The 20619-nt window shown below is 37.5% G+C and overlaps 1 protein-coding gene and 3 pseudogenes across 1 annotated transcript; 1 reads left to right on the plus strand and 3 right to left on the minus strand.

The window, feature by feature from the left end:
- Window positions 1–3430: 3430 nt before the first annotated feature.
- On the minus strand, window positions 3431–5381 carry LOC149003468 (sugar transport protein 8-like; annotated as a pseudogene).
- Window positions 5382–8777: 3396 nt separating this feature from the next.
- On the minus strand, window positions 8778–10494 carry LOC149003469 (sugar transport protein 8 pseudogene; annotated as a pseudogene).
- Window positions 10495–13719: 3225 nt separating this feature from the next.
- LOC149003470 (sugar transport protein 6-like) lies at window positions 13720–15879 on the minus strand. Its single transcript, XM_089138148.1, has 4 exons — window positions 15750–15879; window positions 15334–15653; window positions 14326–14952; window positions 13720–14142 (listed from the first exon to the last, which is right to left on the minus strand). The coding sequence occupies exons 1-4, from the start codon at window positions 15877–15879 to the stop codon at window positions 13720–13722; spliced, it is 1500 nt and encodes a 499-aa protein (XP_088994274.1).
- A 1505-nt stretch (window positions 15880–17384) lies between these two features.
- LOC149003471 (sugar transport protein 8-like) lies at window positions 17385–19142 on the plus strand (annotated as a pseudogene).
- The last annotated feature ends 1477 nt before the right edge of the window (window positions 19143–20619 follow it).

Genomic DNA, 20619 nt, shown 5'->3' on the forward strand with positions numbered 1-20619 from the left:
TCAATTGTATTGTAGAGGTAGAAAATCTATATATGAATGCAAAAAATCAATCTCTCTAAACCTAGAAAAACCTAAAAGCACACAATCTCCTTTTTCCACCAAGCCTCTTCTTCTACTTGCAGCTACTCTTGGTAGCTTTTCTTGAATCTGAAAAGGATGGAGTGAGAGAGGAGATAGAGGAAAGGGATTGAGAGGAAAACGATGGGGGGAAATTTCGCTCCTATCATTTTTAGAATCAGGTCTTAAAAAATGGGTTTGTTTTGGGTAAAACAAGTCATAATATGGGTCTCTTTCTCTTAAAACCCTGCCTTCTAATATGAGCCGTTTATTAAGAATATGCCATGTGTCAAAGTGTGGTGTTGCATTGCTGTGCACAACAGAAGATTTTTTTCTCCCTTTAAAGCATTATCCCTTGATACCATACGATGCTAGCCGATACATATCTAAATTTGACACAATTGATACGATGCATCTTGATATGTCTCTCTATTGAATTGCACTAAAATACTTTAGTCAAAACGATACAATATTCGATACAGGACGATACATCTCTTAAAATCATCTACTAGATATGATACCCGATATCGATACTTTAAACCTTGTGTCTTCTTCTTCCTTACATGCAATATCAATTTTCAACAGAGTAGACTTGGTAAGATAAAAAATGATGAGACTAAGTCATAAATCATCCACCCTAAGCAATGGTCAATATTACACATCTTTTGGTTGGTTAGGCAAGTTCATTATCTCCCTCAACTATGCTCAGCCTTCAAAGCTTTTCTACAATGCTTGTTTTCAAGCTAAATCTATTAGGAGATAAAATGTTTAACCAACACCCTAAACTACTACTTCGATAATTGTATGGAAAAACTTCATTCCTCTTGGCATGTTTTGTTCGTGCAAGGAAAATGACCATTCGTATTTGGACAATCTTGACACATTCATTTGCTTTCAAGAAGTACTTGAAATGATATGCATAGTTTAAACTTTGTATTTTGTATGACGTACCTTAAACAGAGCTGATTGGAATGCAAGTATTCGTTTAATCGACTCCATTCAATTTGGAATAAGACTTATTAGTCTTGTTGTTCTCATGCATTGACCCAGCCTCTGGAGTTCACACATTCATGCGTAATCATCATTCAAGTTTTAATAGGGCATGAGGACTTCCTTCTTCCCTGATATAATACTTTTAGTTTAAAAAGTTATATATATAAAAAAAAAAATCACGTTACTCTTTTTTTTTATCTTTTCCCAAAGAAAAGAAAACCACAATACTCACGTGAGCAGTAGTTTTAATTTGTTTTTTACTTTTCATTTAAGAAAATATAAAAATATGCAAATTAATCATTGGTGGGATCCGTATCAAAACTTTTTTTTAACGGTGGGATCACATGGCACGTGGTTTTGCATTTGGAAATCTCTCTATATAATATTCTGAAATACATGAATTATCTTTTTAGTATTTTTTTTACCCCTTAAAATCCCCCCAAAAAATTAAAATATTATTATAATTTTTTATACAAATAAATATTTCTTTCCTCAAAATTTTTTTAAAAATTGTTTTGCCGTCTTCTCAATTATTTACAATAATGCACCATTCAACTAAAAGGCTAGAAAATTGAGAAGCCATTGGAAAGATAATTTTGATAATTGTTTTAGGATTTTCGACAATCTAAAAGATTAATATATTTTCATGAATACTAATTTATTTGTGAAAAAAATTCAAATTATTATGAGTGTGGTGACCTTTTCATCACATTTATATATAGACTAATTCAATTATTTATTGAATGTATGTCAAAAGTAACTTTAAAGGAAAAAATTTCTCTGATCTTATTGATGATTCTGATATATTGGCACCTATAGGCCACCTTTGTCTTTTTAGGGATTTTTGAGCCCAGGCTTGTGTACCATAAAGAAGAAATATTGATTATTTATTTATCTATCCTTTCATTTCTATATTCGTCTTCACTTAAATTTTATATTGATTTGAACATTATCTTTGATCATTAATGAAAAAAGTTCAGAGTTATTTGGTTTGTGTACCCAAAATAGAAACTCATGTTTGAAGAAAAATGATCTATCGATTTAAATTTAATTAATTTACTAGAAAAGGGAAGAATAAATTTAATTTAATTCTTAATAAATTTTTTATTAAAAATTCTTCATTGATTTCTGTCATTAATAATCTTTGGGTAATTTTTAACTCATAAATGATAACTTGCATCTACCTCCATTATGGTATGGAAAAAAAAACCTACTAAGGACATAAAATTATCTCAGATTAAAATATCCTTATGCTTTTTCAAAATTTTTTTTAACATAAATTTAGATTAGATCTTTATTGTCACTAAAATTAAATTTAGGTCCAAGTGAAACATGAGTGTTAACATCCGACATGAAATGACTGTAATGTCCTTACTTTAAATTAAAATAAATAAAAATACAAATTTATCCTATACTTTATTTTCAAAAACCATATAGGTGAGTGAAAGGATTCTCCCTTCACCTACCACCTGTCCACCACCATGCATGTATACAGGTCAAAACACCACCATATGATATTTTGTTGAAGACGAAGTTGACTCAAATTTGCCTTGTCCGTTATTCTTGATGTGAGAAACGAACAAACCCTCAAAGGTTGGGGATGAGGAACCATAATAGTGGAGCACTCTACACAGCTAAGCTACCATTAGGCGTAGGCCCCCTAAAGAACTCCAAAGTCTGATTATCAATAGGGGGGGGGGGGGGGGGGGGGGGGGGGGGGGGGGGGGGGGGGGGGGGGGGGGGGGTTTTTTTTTGTGGGGGGTTTTTTTTTTTTGGGTTTGGTCCTTAATGACAGATGAATTTAGATGTAATTTTAATGACAATAGAGACCTAATTAATTTGAATTCATATAAACATTTATTGAATAAGCATAAATGGTATTTTGGTCTTAAAAGTGACTCTATGTCCTTAGTTGGTCTTTTTTTCATACCATAAGGCGGGTTTTTTTTTTTTTTTTTTTTTTTTTTTTTTTCCTTTGGGGGTTGGGGTTCTTTTTCCTTAAAATTCTCCATTGATATTATTGATCACTGAAAAATTAAAGCCTCAAGTAATTGATATATTGATCAAAATTAAAAACATTTATATTGATCAAAATTAAAAACATTCCAGATTAAAAAGAAAGAAAAGCATCAAATTTCACAGCATTGGATTGAAAAAACAAATTCAAAAGAAATGCTCAAAAGCCCTTTAACTATTTCAACTCCAATCAAAATAATGAACATGCACATAGATAATGAATTATATTATATTATTAGAAAAATAATATCAGAATACATTTTTGAATGATGATATAAAAAAGGGGCTTTAGAATGACGAATCACGTCTTGTATTTATCTATTCTCCAATCCCATTTTACAAGCTAGCTAATTGAAATTTTTTTCTAAATACTCTCTGGTGCTGCTGCTACTGGTTCTATTTCTTGATGTGCTATACCCTCTGGTGCTGCTGCTACTGGTTCTATTTCTTGATGTGCTGCTACTGCTACTGGTGCTATTTCTAGTTGTGGTGTTAGCTGTGGTGTGGCCATCTCTAGGTTGTTCTGCTGCACATCCTCTGCTGAGTCTTCACCTCGCATGAATTTCTTCCAGTACCAGTGTTTCTTCCACACTCGCTCAACCATACAGTCCACCGGCACACCCTTGGTCTCCGGCAACAAGAAGATAGCAGAAAGACCCATGATGAGGATCCAAATGGCGAAGTAGAAGAAGATCCCAGCTCGTAATTCACACAGCATTGTCAGGAATGACTGAGCTACAACGAACGTGAAAAGCATGTTTGAGCTCACAGCCATGGAAAACCCTGCTGTCCTTATCTGAAGTGGGAAGGTTTCACTTGGTATCAACCAACCCAAGGGTACGTCCCCATGACCATGCAAAACACATTACAAAGCAGCACACCAACACTACTACAATTACGGCTTCTTTATGATGTAATGATCCTGTGGTCTTTAAATACTTCCATAGAATAGCTCCGATGATGGTCTGCAATCAATCACATTCAAATATGTAATTACGTTAGAAATTATAGGCCAAGTGCTAAAACTAGACATGATTGGCTGCTCACCTGACAGATGAACATCTGAACGGCCGCTTGAATGAGCAGAACCCTTCTTCCAGCCCTATCAACAGCAAAGACAGCAACCAAAGTGCAGCACACATTGACTGTGCCAAGGATCACAGCTGATAGCAATGAAGCATTGTTCTTGAAACCCATGGTTTGGAAAAGCACAGGTGCGTAGAAGAAGACAGCATTGATCCCTGTAAATTGTTGAAATATCTGCAACATGATGGCAATCACCAATGGAGGACGGCTGGAACGTTCCATGAGTTTTCTATATGGGTTCTTCACTTGCCGAGCCATATCGCAAGCATGAACGATCTGATCAAACTCTTTCTCTACATCATCTGTACCTCTGATCTTCTTCAGGGTCGCTTTGCCTTCTTCCAATTTCTTGCGTTCAATAAGACTGGTTGGAGTCTCACTGATGATCAACGACCCAATACAGAGCATTACAGCAGGAACCCTGCGAGCCCCAAAGCTATTCTCCATCCATGAGGGTGTATGTGGGAGACGGCATAGTTCACCATGTTTGCTGCAAGAATGCCTAAAGTCACGCATAGCTGGAAGAGAATGTTAAGCGATCCTCTGATTCTGGGTGGAGCGATTTCTGACAAAAATAGGGGAACCACCTGCGAGCATCACAGGGGAGTAGATTCAGGTGAATTTCTTAAAGATAAATTCTACCCAACCCAACTTACAATTTGCTTTGATTAATAATTTCAGAATTCATGCCTGATTGGCAAAACCAACGGCGCCGAGGGAGATACGGCCAATGATGAGCATTGGAAGGTTAACGGCGAAACAATCGAGAAGAGAGTCGGCAAGAAAGAACAAAGAAGCTAAGCGCATGGTGATGCGTCGACCGCATTTGGTACACAAACGTGACGCAACAAAGCTGAAGCAGAGAGCAGAGAGGTATAAGGATGAAGTGAACAGTTGTAGGTACTGGTTATCGTATTTGCAGTAGTTATTTTGATGGGCTGTCTGTTTTCTTTTATATACTACCGGGAAGAATTTTTTAGGAAGTCATCCATCGATGTTACTCCTCCTGAATCAAATCATTCATTGTTAGAATCGTTGACCCAGAAAAAATAAATACAAAAACCAAAATCCCAGATTTTGAATGATAAAACACCTGCAATTCCATTATCATAACCAAACATTAAGCCTCCAAAGGCAGCCAGGACTGCGCTTATAACCACATAAATTGTCGTCTTGCCTTCGAAGTCAGCGGCCCCTGAGCCATCGATTGGTATTACTGCAGCCGGCATTTTGGATTTTCAAGAAGATTTTGCAGAACAACCCCTAGATAGGAAAAAGAAACAGAAGAAGCTAGCTAGAGAGTAAATTGCAGCGATGTACTGAAAGAGTTGCAGTTTGGATAATTTTTATAGGCAGAAATTCGAGTGAAGATGAGAGAGGACATGGATTAGTATTGAAAATGTCTAAGATGGAAGAGCAAAAGCAGCAGAGTGAAGTGGACTGAGAAGAGTTTGGATCATTGACTTGCTACTACTGGCTTTTCATTCCACGTTTCCAATTAATTTGTTTATAAAAAGTTTCCATTTTTTTTTTCGGTGAATGCAATATCAAGCTTCCTTTATCCTTTTTCTGTCTCACCCATTAAACATGATTTTCGGATGAGCAACTCGATCAGTCAACTCTGCTCTTCTGTAGAAGGCTTAACTACAGGCTACAAACACGGTAGATTTGAATTTTCCATATGTCTTATTTTATGCTTTTGCTGATTCAAGATGGATATCAAGTTCCGGTTTTATTTCTGCTTGTAAGTATCTCTGTTTTCTTGTCCTAAATCTAATTTCTGAATTTGATTTCGATATTCACCATAAATTCTCAAATATGGGATTTGGTAAAGTTAAATTGTTAATAGGGTCTGTTTGGTTGTATGATTTTAGAGATTTCAAATCTTTGGATTTATGAATTTGAGAGTTATACTTGTTTGGTTGTGAAAAAACTCTAGATTCATGAAATCTAGAGATTTATATTTTTACACTAAACAAAGTGAATTTGTAGATTTATGGGTATGGAGTGAAATCCAGAGATTCCATTGCTACTATAAAAACACTAAATATTTGCATATTCACAAAAATCGACCAAATAGTTTTTTAGGATGAATCCATAGATTTTATTCCACAACCACATTAATTTTATGATTATGACTCCATAGATTTGAAATATCTAGATATTTGAAACCTCCAGACTCATGTAACCAAACAGGCCCTAAAAAAAATTTAACGTGAGTTTTAGCTGGACCAAATCCATTTGATCTTCTGTTATTTAATAAATTTTTTTTTGTGAAATAAAGTTTATAAATTCATTGCAGCAAATTTTCTTCTTCTTCATCAAAAGTGCAAGTAAGAGCTAATAGTTCTAGCCAAGTAAATGGATGGTTGCCTTTAAATTCATATTCGTATTTATTTAAGGGCATTTGGATCTAAAATTTTTGTTCCAAAAAAAATCCATATTTATCTCATAAGCAAACACTTTCAAATTCAAATAATTGTATACTGGATCAGATAATATTTGAATGAAAATTTATCCCGTTAAGACAAAGATTCGGTTTTTAAGATAGAAATGATAAAAGCTATTTTCGTTAATATTAAAAAAAGATTGTCTTTTCATTTCGTTAATATTAAATCATAAAAGATTATCTTTCCATTATCTCATTCCACCCATAAACAAACAAATTCAAAATTTGGTATTTAATGAAATAATTTAATTTTCCAGACCTGATATATACTGATTCTTACAAGAGAAAAATGAAAAAAATAAAGTAACAAAGGTAGTACCACGGTCCGACATGTTGCTCCATGTCACCATGACGGACGATATGGGTGACATGTCGCTCGATTTTTGTAACTTGTTTCTTCAGACTTCACTTCTCATGGTTTTTTGATTACCTTAAAAGGAAAATCAACCTAAAGAGAGGAATGAAATCAAAGCTCAAAAGCTCGAGCCATAGTTCATTGTGTCGGCGACATATCGCCCACAGGATCCATGTCGCTGCGCCGCTCCCCCGCCCTTCTGCGGCGCTCGCGGCCGATTGTCGCCCCTGCCCTTCGTTGTTTTGCGTTTCGGCTTTGCCGGCGGGCCCCGTCCGCGCCTGTGCTCCACTCCTGTTTTTTGCTTGTCCTCTTCTCTTGTGTGTGTCTCTTCTTTCGTTTTTTCCTTCCGTGCCCTTGTTGGCTGTCCTTATCTTTGGTTGGTGTGTTGGTCTCCCCCTGTGTTTTGCCTCTTGGTTCCGTCTTCTGTCGCCCCCCTTCTTTTCTCGCCCTTCCTCGCCTTTGCGCTGTCCCTGTCCCGTGGCGTCCCCCGCCCCTCCCTCTCGCATCGAGAGGATCCATTGATTCTGCCTTTTCTTTTACAGCTCTTCTTGATTTTCATCTCTATAGCTCCCCAAAAACCAAAAACCAAAAAAGCGGAGGAAGGTGGGGTTTTGCAGCGGCATTTCAGAGTCACTACATGCTTGAGACTTGAGAGCAAGCAGTGGAAAAGAAAGAAAACGAGTGATTTGTCTGCAAATCAAAGCTGTTGCTCTTCATAGATGGGGTTTCGATCCTCTCTCTCTCTCTGCGTGCGACTGCAAATCAGAGCTCTGCTATTCACAAATGGGGTTTCGATCTCTCTCTCCCTCTAAATTCTCAAATCGCCTCTCTCTCGACTGCAATTAAGCAAATCAAAGCTCTTCATAGATGGAGTTTCGATCTCCATTGAAATTCTCAAATTGCCTCTCTCTCTCTCTCTCTCTCTCTCTCACTCTAATTCTGCAAATCAAAGCTCTTCAGGGTCGAAAAGTCAACCGTTGGTGACATGTTGTGGATATGTTGTAAATATCGTGTTGGGGGGTTTCGTGTCGCCCCCTAGCGACACTAGGATAAATCTCCCCTTTTTGGAATGAGGGTGAGAAAGATTACAATTGTGAGCAGCAATTTGAGCATTATGCATGTTAGTAGTACCCAACCACCCCCTTTCCTCACCTTGGTGGAGTTATTTGAAGTTTAAAGACATTGCCAAGATTCTACTCGTGTGTGTCGACTACTAAGAAGAATAACTAATGTATTTGTATAGGCATATTAGATGTATACTTCGATGATATATCTGTGTTTTATAGAATGATTCATATTTTCGTTCAAAGAGTATGAGAACCAGACGGTGGACTGCAAACCTAGCTTGACCTAAGGTGATTCCTCTGAACTTGGAAAACCTTGCCCAATACTTGTTAGGGTATATAGAAGGCCGAAATTGATCAGGCCTGATTAGGACCACTGGGGTTAAACTTACACCTATAAAACATATTATTTGTCCACCCCCTTGTGACATTTTATTTTATGCCAAACTAGTTGCAGAAGAACGATAATTTCAATACTAATTAGCTCAACACATTTTAATTCCTAATTTCGCGGATAAAAAGAGGGAAATTTAGACCATAGAATTTCACTATGCATGTAATCACTTGCCTTTATATCCATTAATTGTTCCTCAAAACCAATTACATGCTAGCAGTTTCGATTCCCGATCGATCAGTCGATCCAAAATCAAGGAGGAATAATTGATTAGCATGTTAAATCTTTCCCGATCGATCAGTACTCGATCCAAAATCAAGGAGGAATAATTGATTAGCATGTTAAATCTTCAAGCATGTAAGATCATGGCGATCTTGACATCTCTAGGTTGCTCTGTGGTAGATCTTCTTCATCCATAAATCTCTTCCAATACCAATGTTGCTTCCAAACTTTGTCAACTATAACATCTATTGGCAGTCCTTTTGTCTCAGGCAAAAAGTAGACAGCAAAAAGGCCAGCAAACAAGACCCAACCACCAAAGAATAAGAAGCTACCAGCTCGCATGTTGCACAACATTGATAGAAACGATTGCCCAATTACGAATGTGAAAAGCATGTTGGAGCTCACAGCAAAGGCAAACCCTGCTGTTCTTGTCTCAACAGGGAAGGTTTCACTTGGAATCAACCAACCCAGAGGCCCCCATGACCATGCGAATGCCATCACATAAGTGCACACCAACACCAATGCAAAGGTGGCTTCTGTATGTCCTAAGGATCCTGTTGGCTTCAAACGAACCAATAGGATAATCCCAATAAAACACTGCACCAAAAACATATATTCAAATTGTTTAGATCAGAATCATAATATTTTTATCCTAAAGATATACCAAAATACAGATGACCCACCTGGGAGAAGAACATCTGAACAGCTCCTTGAATCATTAAGGCCCTTCTTCCAACCTTATCAGCAGAGTAGACAGAAACCAAAGTGCTTAAGACATTAACTGAGCCAGTGATGACGGATGATAACAATGAACCTCCGCTCTTCAAACCCATGGTTTGGAAAAGCACAGGTGCATAGAACATAATAGAATTGATCCCTGACAGTTGAGCGAATATCTGCAAGAAAATGGCAATCACCAGTGGAGGACGACTAGAACGCTTCATGAGTTTCCCATATGGGTTCTTCACTAGTCGAGCTACCTCGCAGGCATCAACGATCTGATCGAACTCGTCATCAATATTTGCAGTTCCTCTAATCTTCATTAGGGTAACTCTCGCTTCTTCGCATTTCCCACGCTCGACGAGACTGGTTGGGGTTTCAGTGATGATCAATGAGCCCAAACCGAGCATAATTGCAGGCACTGCTGCAAATCCCAAAGAATACCTCCACCCATTTGGTTTTATTTTGGACATAAAGTAGTTAAGTATGTTTGCTATCAGGATTCCTACCGTCACGCTAAACTGGAACAGAATGTTGAGCCTTCCTCTGATCTTGGGTGGAGCAATTTCTGATATGAATAATGGAACCGCCTGTCAAGAAATCAAACCCAAGTGGAAATTTGTTAGATACGGACACCATTAGGCACACAACAGAAATTTCAATGGTGCTTTAATGTTATCGTGATTACCTGTATGGCAAAACCCAATCCAACGCCAAGAGAGAGGCGACCAAGGACGAGCATTGCAAGGTTTACTGCAAACCCATTAAGAATGGCACCCAGAAGAAAGAAAGCAGAGGCTACACGCATGGTGAAGCGCCGACCATATTTGGTACAGGTATGGGCAGCAACAAAGCAGAATACTAGGGCTGAAAGGTACACAGACGAGATAAAGAGTTGCAGGACTTGATTGTCATATTTGCAATAGTTGTCCTGGTGTGCTCTAAGTTTTTTCTCGTACACTAATGGAAAGAATCTCTCCAAAAAATCATCCATGGCCACCACTCCTCCTGCAACTCCATTGTCGTAGCCAAACATCAATCCTCCAAACGCAGCTATTATTGCACTTAAAACCACATAGATCGTCGTCTTCCCTTCAATCTCAGTAGCTGGGCTGCCACTAATCACTAAACCAGGCATCTTGGACTCTGCAGAAAGAAACCCTTTCTGAATCTTGCTGCCTTCAAAACAGAAAGCGAGCTATATCACATATGTAGGGAGCAACAAGGAAGGAAGACGGATGTTGATTGGCACCATCTGGATGAGATTAACTAACTATTTTCGTATTAATCGGAGAGAGGTTAAATTACCTTGAAAGTTTCCGAAATGAATGGGGAAAGTGAACTCAAAATCTTCTTCAGCAGCTATCTAGGCTATGGTGTTGACCGTTCTTGTAGCCGTTTAGACTGGGTTATCCACCAGATTGTTGGGTATGTGAGGATTTTTGAAAATAAAACGTGAAATGTATCAGGTTATCTTTGGTTACATAAATCTAGAGATTTTAAATCTTTGAATTTACAAATGAGAGATTTATACGTGTTTGATTGTATGAATCCTTGGATTCATGAAATTTAGGAATTCATATTTTTTATATTAAAAACGTGAATTTGTATATTTATGAGTATGAGCTGAAATCAAGAGATTTTAGTCCCACTATAAAAGTGCTAATCATTTGAACCATGACTCCATAGATATTTTTTCATGATGAATCTAAAGATTTCATTCCAAAGATTCAGGTTAACCAAATAGTCAATTTTATGAACAATGACTTCATAAATTTGAAATTTATAGATATGAAATATCCAGACTCAATAACCAATCAGGCCCTTAACCATTATCAATCAAGAGCCATCAAGTTTGTTTTGATGAAGTGGAACTTTGGGAATTAACTAGGGTTTGGGTTTGTTTAAAAGGTAAATCAGGTTTAGATAAATTGGATTGAGATAACCTCCTATACTGGGTTAACTTAACTTTGAAAATATATTATGCAAAAAAAAAAAAAAACTTTGAAAATATTTAACTTTTTCAACCATTGAGTTAATTCTTTTCGACGTGGTATATTGTCCTTGCGAATTTTTTTTTTCACTCCCATCATCATCATTATTATGGTCGTTGATGTCAGACGTTGGTCAACATAGAATGAGGATTATTTATATATTTTTTCATAAAAAGAGACATACTTCATTACGAGGCTAGAACGCAATTATACATAGTGCAAGCAAAGAGCTATAGGCTACTATTTGTAGTCATGTTAGGAGTAGTGGTCCTAATAAGAGTCTAAGTAGTTATATTAAGATAGTAATCCAAAAGTATTGGGGATTTAAAGTGGCAAAAGAAACAGTAATTGCTTGACCATAGATGTTTAAAAGAAATGGGAGAAGATCCAACGGCCATGCCGTAGCTGTTGGTTTGGGTAGGAGTCGGTTTGCTTCCTCGCTATTGCACAAAACTTCGTCTAATTAACCACCATTGACTATTGGATGAGTGATTTTTTCCTAGATTGCCTTGAGCACAACTTCCAATTGACTTTCATCTTCAATCACTCCGGTTTTCAATAACATTGGTTTTTTTTTTGTTGATAATGACTTCTACACTCCATGTTGCTTTGTTTAGAAATCTGTCAAATACCCTGCACAGAATAATATATGTGAGTGCAATCGCATATAACATAAGCATTTATTGTCATCATAATCATTATGGGTAGTAGTATTTATGACATTGTTTGATTCTGACATTGGAGTAAGTTTGAGGTCAAAAATCCATTCACAAGAAATGAAAACATGCCAAGTAGTAGGGGTGTAAATGGATAACCGAAATTCGCTTTCAAATTCGCAACCGTATCCGTTTAGGGGTATCCGAATCCGTCCGATTATTAATAGATGCGGATATGGTATGCCCCTTTCTTACAGATTATTATCCGTCCGATAAAATTATCCGATTAAGTTACTTATTTAGATTTATTATTCTTGTTTTTATAAATTTTATCTATGATATATGACTATTTTTCTAGATTTTCTATTAAAATAGCTACCAAAGTTGTTAAATTCTTAAATTTCAAACCTAACCCTCACAAATAAAAAGGTAAAGATGTAAATAGGTAGTCGAAAACTTGTATTCAATCTATATTAATGTCAATTTTGAAGAATCTACTTAAGAAAATAACTATCCGATTATCATCCGAATCCGACAGAATCCGTCCAAAAACCAATAGGATATTATCCGAATCCGTCCGAATATAATAGGATGCGGATATGGATATACCACTATCCGATCCGAATCCGGTCCGTTTACACCCCTACCAAGTAGTCTCCATCTTATGTCCACACAATTGATGAGCATCTCATTCCATCTTGGTCAATATAGAATGAGTTATTTGATGAGAAAAATAAGACTAAGCTAACAATTTTTCAAACCCTAACCACCTTAAAGTTGATAAGTTGATAAACCTAGGATGAAGGTTGACTAACTACTTTCCGAATAATCGAAGAGAGGTTTACCTTGCAAGTTTCTAAATGAACATGGAAAGTGCACTCAGAATCTGCAGCAACTATGGTGTCAACCGTTCTTATAGCCGATTAAACTGGGGTTTATGTTCCAGACTGTTGAGCGGGTGAGGATTTTTGGAAAACAAAACTGGGTTCAATAAAGGTTTCTATAAATAGCCCTACTGTATTAAGCTTGTTCCAGTATCGACTTCTCCTCTACAAAGTATATACTGTGTTCTTCGTCTACTCTGAAGATTTTTCCATGGCAATCCCTGTGCCTGTATCTGCTTCATTATTCCCTTATCCGAGCACTCTGAACGTAACTAATTTTGTGACGCTTCGTCTGAAACCTGAGAATTACCTTCTTTGAGAATTGGCAAACTCAGCTGGTTCTTTCTTTAGTAGAGAGTCAAGGTCTCCTAGGGTTTCTAACGGGTGAAATCTATCTTATTACTACTATTATTTTTTTATTTTTTAGAAATTTGTAAGAGAATTCACTAAACAGCAACACTACGTTTTAATCAGGAAAATTGTTTGAGGTCATATGGGCATGTCCAAATGAGTTTGGGTAATAATAACAACAGATTAAGTTTTCATAGATTAATCAAAGACATGTGATTACAAGAGTTGATTTTAAATCTAAATGATCTTCATGTTTTAATTTCCTAGGTGTACATTGTTGTCAACAAAGTAGTAAGTTAGAAGTTATAACATCAGATTTTAGTTTCCTCTACTCCTACCTATAAGAGTTGCAAACTAAATGACTGCATTGGTGGCTTAACATGTTAGAACCATCAAGCAAGCATCTTGTCCTCATCATCATCAATTGCCTGATTGTGGTGGTGGTCTTGCCATCTCTATGTTGCTTTGCCTTTGATCCTCATTCTGAATTCTGTTGCACATATCTCTTCCAAAACCAGTGTTGCTTCCACACTCTCTCAACTAATATTTCCACAGGCAGACCCTTTGTCTCAGGCAAAAAGAAGACAGCAAAAAAGCCTGCAACCAATATCCAAGCACCAAAGAAGAAGAAACTACCAGCTCGCATGGAACATAACATTGATAGGAATGATTGAGCAATTATAAATGTGCAGAACATGTTGGAGCACACAGCAAAGGCAAATCCTGGTGCTCTTGTCTCAACAGGAAAGGTTTCACTAGGAATCAACCAACCCAGAGGCCCCCATGACCATGCGAAGCCCGCTACGAAAATGCACACAAACACCAGTGAAATGATGGCTTCTACGTGCCCTAATGATCCTGTGAGCTTTAAAAACTTCCATAAGATGGCCCCAAGAACACACTGCATCAGAAACAGATAAATGGTTTATGAGTGATCATGCGCAAGTAATTGAATCAAAACCTGTTCAAATCACAAATGCAGTTTAATTAATTATATGGACGTACCTACAGTATGCAAGATATACCAAAACCCAACATGATACAATAAAAACCAAATTCTTTTTAGTTTAGATGGAGAAATCACCTGGGAGACAAACATTTGAACGGCTCCTTGAATCAGCAAAAACCTTCTTCCAGCTCTATCAACAGAGAAGACAGAAACCAGAGTGCTTAACACATTAACTAAGCCAGTGATGACAGCTGATAATAATGAACCATCGCTCTTGAATCCCATGGTTTGGAAAAGAACCGGTGCATAGAACATGATAGAATTGATCCCTGAGAATTGTGCAAATATTTGCAGCACAATGGCAATCACTAATGCAGGTCGGCTGGAACGCTTGAGAAGTTTTCCATACGGGTTCTTCACCTGTTTAGCAATCTGGCAGGCATGAACAATTTGATCAAACTCGGTATCCACATCATCAGTTCCTCTAATCTTCATTAGGGTGGTTTTTGCTTGTTCGAACCTCTCACGCTCCACAAGACTGGTTGGGGTTTCAGTGATGATCAATGAGCCCACGAAGAGCATAATGGCAGGCACTGCTGCAAATCCTAAAGATATTCTCCATCCATTAGGTTGTACTCTGGAGACAAAGTAGTTAATTATGTTTGCTACCAGGATTCCTATCGTTGCACATAGCTGAAACAGAATATTAAGCGACCCACGGATTCTGGGTGGTGCAATTTCTGATATGAATAGTGGAACTGCCTGCAAATGGGTTTAGATTGTCATTAGAACTAGGGTTTTGCAAAATTCAATTCTATCAAATCCAAGATAAAAGGGTTTTGATTTTTTAATTTTTTTTTTTCGAGTTCCATTGAAACTTGTCCACTTTTCCATTTTTTTTGGAGTTAGAATCATCTCCTTGGGTTCTCCTGATACTTATTTGCCATACAATATAGATATGACCTACTAAGGCTCCTACACCTAAATTGGTTTATCAATATTCAGATATGAGTCCTACAACCTATTGTGTGGTCAAGAAATGTCATGGGAGTAGTGTGTGCTCTCCCCAATGTCATCCAGACTCCTATTTTTGTCGACTCCACTTTGTTATGTCAAACGAATGCATTCTAACAAATGGTGTACCTGAATTGCAAAACCTAAGGCAACACCAAGGCATATACGACCAATGATGAGCATTGCAAGGCTTACAGCAAAAGCATCAAGAAGTGCCCCGAGAATGAAGAAGACAGATGCTAAGCGCATGGTGAAGCGTCGACCGTATTTTGTACATGTATAAGCCCCCACAAAGCAGACTACCCCAGCTGTCAGGTATACGCTTGAGGTGAAGAGTTGCAGATACTGATTATCATATTTGCAGTAGTTATTCACATGAGCTTTCTGTTTTTTCTCATATACAGATGGAAAGAATTTTATTAAAAAGTCATCCATGGACACCACTCCTCCTGTGATGATAGATGAGACTAATTAGCATATATGAATAGATGGGTAAGTAGAGAAAACAAAAATTTTGGCAATGAATCTCAATGATCATATAATACCTGCAACTCCATTGTCGTAACCAAACATTAACCCACCAAAAGCTGCAATTATTGCACTTGCAACCACATAAATCGTTGTCTTTCCTTGATTCCCAACAGCTTGGCTGCCACTTATCACGATAGCTGGCATCTTGGATAAAAGACCCTTTCTTCTGATGCTTGATGTTTTCAAGAAGAGAGAAGAAGAAGATTGCAGCTGGTGCTGATCTGCTTGCTTTTAAGAAGAAGATGTATGTGCAGAGAGTAAGGAAAGTGGCACCTTCTGCATCATTTTATTGGAGCGATCTGGATAATTCTATTTTCCTTTTGGGTAAACGATCTGGATAATTAATAACTATTTTAATAACAGTTAGAGAGCTTTACGCTGAAAATCTCTAAACAGATAGGGAAAAGTGCGATTAGGAAAAAAAACTTGTCTTCTCCTACAATTTCTCCCCTATTTTCTCTCCCCTTTCCTCAGGTTATGAGGAAATATTTCCACCATTGGTCTTCTTTTACTCAATGTCTTTCTTCCTCTTTCTTCAGTTCAACCATTAATAATGTGACAACTTGTTTTTAAGTATAAAAAATGAAGTTTCAAAGGCTTCACGGTGAATCCTCTTCCATTCCAGGGTGAATTTTAATATGGCTGGTTGGATAATTTATTGACACGTGTCACAATTTTTAATGATTAATTATATAAAATTTTAGAATTGTGAAATGTAGAGATGTAAGTCTACACTTAAATTTGCCTACTTGCAATTCCATAAGATTAGGGTCAACAAATTGTGACATGTTGACATGTGAGATCTAATTATCCAACGATCATATTTATAACTCAACATTAGAGAAACATTGATCTATTCCTACAATAATCAACCATATATTGATGAACACCAATGCATTTGTGCTTCTTTAAATGATACTGACTCACCTATTTTACTGTGTATAGGGTTTTTAATCAAAAACTGAATCAAACCACCTGTAGTGCTGCACTTTTTAGGGAAGGAAACTTCCAGTTCTTGTCAATGGAAGGTCTAAAATCTGCTAACGTTTTGGAAGGCCTCATTGAAATTCTTTTTATCAGGCATATTTAATCAAATTCTTTTTATCGTGAAATCTTGTTGGCCGAAGGAGATCAATGGCAGATTCATTGGCAATGCTCATAAACGTTTTGATTGAAATTTGATTGATGCTCGCCACAGATAGAACTGTAGAAACCACAGAGGGCGTTAGCAGGTCTTCAGTAATTTTTACTGCAAATTCCTACTAGAAATGAGAACAAAAGGCATCAGTAGATTGATTAGCTTAGCTGGGTTGTTGTAAGATTTGCAACCGTAGATTTGCCAGGAGAGCATTCGAAGGTGTTGTTTGGTGGGTTTGTTTTAGGGGTTGATCTGAGATATACTCAAACCTTCAGGATTTGAGTTGTTCCTTTCCTTGTCATTCTGGAAAGTTTCAAGCTAAGCTTCTCAATCTGGCTATACCTCAATAATTCTATCATTTATCCTCCCTATAAAACAATAATCCAAACAACCCATTTCAATCCGTCTCTCGATCTTCTCTTCTTCTTCTCCTTTCCTGAAAGGTTCGTTATAATCTGTTTTTGAGAAACCAAGATGCCGGCTGCAATGCTGATAACTGATAGTATGTGGGATAATGGCGGCATTTGGAGGTTTAATGTTTGGCTCCGACATTGGAATTGCAGGTATTACATTTTCTGATACTCTCTGTTCATAAGATAAGATGAGCTTTTTACTGATTAAAGGGTTACTTTTTCGTTGGATCATAATCCTAATACAGGAGGAGTGGCGTCCATGGATGACTTCTTGGTGAAGTTCTTTCCGGTATAATATGCTAAAAAACTGAAAGCCCATGAGGACAATTACTGCAAATATGACAATAGTATCTGCAGCTTTTCGTATCATCTGTGTATCTGGCCGCGCTTGTGTTCAGCTTTTTCGCGCTTATTTCTGCAGCAAATTTGGCCGCCGCTTCACCATGCGCTTGTCCACCGTTTTCTTCTTTATTGGTGCTCTGCTTAATCGGTTTGCCAGTAACATCGCAATGCTCGTTATCGGCCGTATCTTTCTTGGTGCCGGTGTGGGTATTACAAATCAGGTATCTATACATTAGAAGAACACCTGGATTTATCAGATTAAGATCAAATACATTACAAGAACACTTGGGTTTTCCTGTGCAGGCGGTTCCCCTGTTTTTATCAGAAATTGCTCCTCCAAAGATTCGAGGGTCTCTGAACATTCTATTCCAGCTTTGCACAACGATTGGTGTTTTTGTGGCCAGCTTAGTGAACTACTTTGTGGCAGAAATCCATCCAAATGGATGGAGGATTTCTTTGGGTTGTGCAGGGGTGCCTGTAATTGTGCTTGCTGCGGGATCCATGGTCATCACTGAAACACCAACTAGTCTTATTGAGCGCCAGAAGTTCGAAGAAGGGAGATCTACCCTAATGAAGATCAGAGGTTCTGCAGATATTGATGATGAATTTAATCAGATCGTTCATGCCTGTCAGTTGGCTCGACAAGTGGAGAACCCATATGGTAAACTCATGAAACGTTCCAGCTGTCCTGCATTTGTGATTACCATTATGTAGCAAATATTTGCACAGTTTTCAGGAATGAATACCATCTTTTTCTATGCACCTGTACTTTTCCAAACCATGGGTTTCAAAAGCAATGCTTCATTGTTATCGGCAGTCATCACTGGCTTAGTTAATGTGTTAAGTACAGTGGTTTCCGTCATTGTCGTTGATAAGGTTGGAAGAAGGAAATTGCTCCTTCAAGGAGCCGTTCAAATGTTCTTCGCCCAGGTGAGTCATACAAATTCTAGCTTTTTCAATGGTATTTTTAATCTACTTACTGCCTGGGTTTCAATGGATTCTTGATATAAGAACCTAGAACTGAATAAAAACCCAGTTTGTAGAAGCAATTTCCCCCCCTTTTACACTTGGCTGTATGAACTCCTGGAATTAAACCCTCACAAATTTTGCAGTCCGTCGCTGGGATTATCCTATTGAAGTATTTGAAGACCACCGGAACCTTAATTCCGACAGAAGCTGTCATTACAGTGGTGATGATGTGCACCTTCGTGTCAGGCTTCGCATGGTCATGGGGACCGATGGGTTGGTTGATTCCTAGTGAAATCTTTCCTGTTGAGACAAGAACAGCAGGATTTGCCTTTGCTGTGAGCACCAACATGTTTTGCACATTCCTCATAGCCCAGACAGTCCTGTCAATGCTCTGTACCATGAGATCTGGGATCTTCTTTTGTTTTGCTTGGATCGTGGTCATGGGCACTTTTGCTCTTTTCTTGTTGCCTGAGACGAAAGGCTTGCTGGTGGAAGTTATAGTCGATAGAATTTGGAAGCAACACTGGTATTGGAAGAGAGAGTAGCAACAATCACACAGTTGATCTTGGTGATGACAAGTTGAAAAGTTGGGGATCTTCTATGTTTATCTGGAGAGAGAATTGAAGAATACAACCGAAGTATAAATCTGTTCATCTTAAGAAAGGATTGGGGGAGAGAATCATCAGCATGTAATGTATTGAAAGCCAAGGATAAAGACATGGTTTAGTCTGTGATTGCAGCTGGTTAACTTCTAAATGGTCTCCATGTTCACATTGAAACATTTTTTTATTCATTTAACCTCATCATATTCTCCTCTCCTACGTATGATTATTTATAAGTTCTTTGATTTTTAAGGGTTTTTTTTTTTTTTTTGTGTGTGTTTTTATTTTCCAGTTGACAAGTAGGAAAAATTTTTTGCACATACTCGTGGCATCGTAGTGACAATCTTTCAACTAGTACTCATTAGTGTTCCATTCACTTGGGATGCATTTGAGAATGGTCTCGTTGAACAGTATTGCTGTTCTTTTGTTATAAAGAAACTAAAGAACAAGTGGTAATGATCATTCTTTTATCCTTAAAAGAACAAACTGAGGTAAGAAAAATGGTTTGAAATATAGGTTTTGCAGTACATGTGAGACATTATTGTTGAGGAAGCATAAATTGATACAAATGGTCTTGATGGTAAAAATCCCTTGTTCGCAAATCCTTTACCTTGTTTTCTCATCCCGCTTCCTTATTCGAAAACTAGATTTTTCATATTGTATGCCCAATTAGAATGTACTTCTTAAATAAGTTTAGAGACGCCCATTTTCCAACAATGAATGATTCTTCAACACAAAATTAAGCATGTAAAACGATTTTAACACAAAAACTGATCTCCCAAACTATTACCAAAAGCATATATATAGCTTTGTCTTTATTGACTTCTTGTCATGTGTTTCTTTAATCCACTCGTTTCGCCCAGTTTTACTCTTCTTTTTGATGGGGTGTGTTGGAGAATGAAGCATTTAGGTTAACTTCATCAATGACAGGTTTAACTTGTATAACTAGTTAGATGGAAGGAGCTTTTGGTTTAGATGAATTCAGTGCCATTCTGTGTTCCCAAGTGTACCTCTTTTCTTGTCTAGGTGGGATACGTATGGCTGCAAAGTAAGTTGCATATATAAACTTCATGAGAACTCTACTATTAATTGGTAGAGCTCAGGTAGTTCTCACTTCTCTTCAATCACAGCTGCTGTTTCTGCAACTCTTTTCTTTCATTCCAACACTAACGAAGAGTCAATTGTTGGTCTTCACTACAGCTTCTTCCCTACTGACTTGTTTAATCCCTCTCACTTGGGCAACACTTGGGACGGGAACAGAAACCTTCAACCAACACTCACCAATCCAACCTACAACTGCAAAAGGTAGCTGCAACCATAAATTTCAAAGCCGCTCCATTTTGAATGTAGCAAGTTGACACATAAAGCTTAGCTACTTCAAATCCTTGCTTCTGTTGGCCCAAAAGCCAACAAAATAAGA

The sequence above is a fragment of the Hakea prostrata genome, chromosome 10 (genome assembly GCF_041222555.1).
Source record: "Hakea prostrata isolate BN-2017 chromosome 10, UWA_Hpros_2, whole genome shotgun sequence".
Taxonomy (NCBI): Eukaryota; Viridiplantae; Streptophyta; class Magnoliopsida; order Proteales; family Proteaceae; genus Hakea; species Hakea prostrata.

What these genes read in the sequence shown, in the direction of transcription:
- LOC149003470 (XM_089138148.1), bottom strand. Translation starts at nt 15,879, where the DNA reads ATGCCAGCTATCGTGATAAGTGGCAGCCAAGCTGTTGGGAATCAAGGA. An exon ending in CCTTAGGTTTTGCAATTCAG is followed by an intron (nt 14,953 to 15,333) that starts GTACACCATTTG and finishes ACCCATTTGCAG; the next exon opens with GCAGTTCCACTATTCATATC. An exon ending in TTCAAATGTTTGTCTCCCAG is followed by an intron (nt 14,143 to 14,325) that starts GTGATTTCTCCA and finishes TTTCTGATGCAG; the next exon opens with TGTGTTCTTGGGGCCATCTT.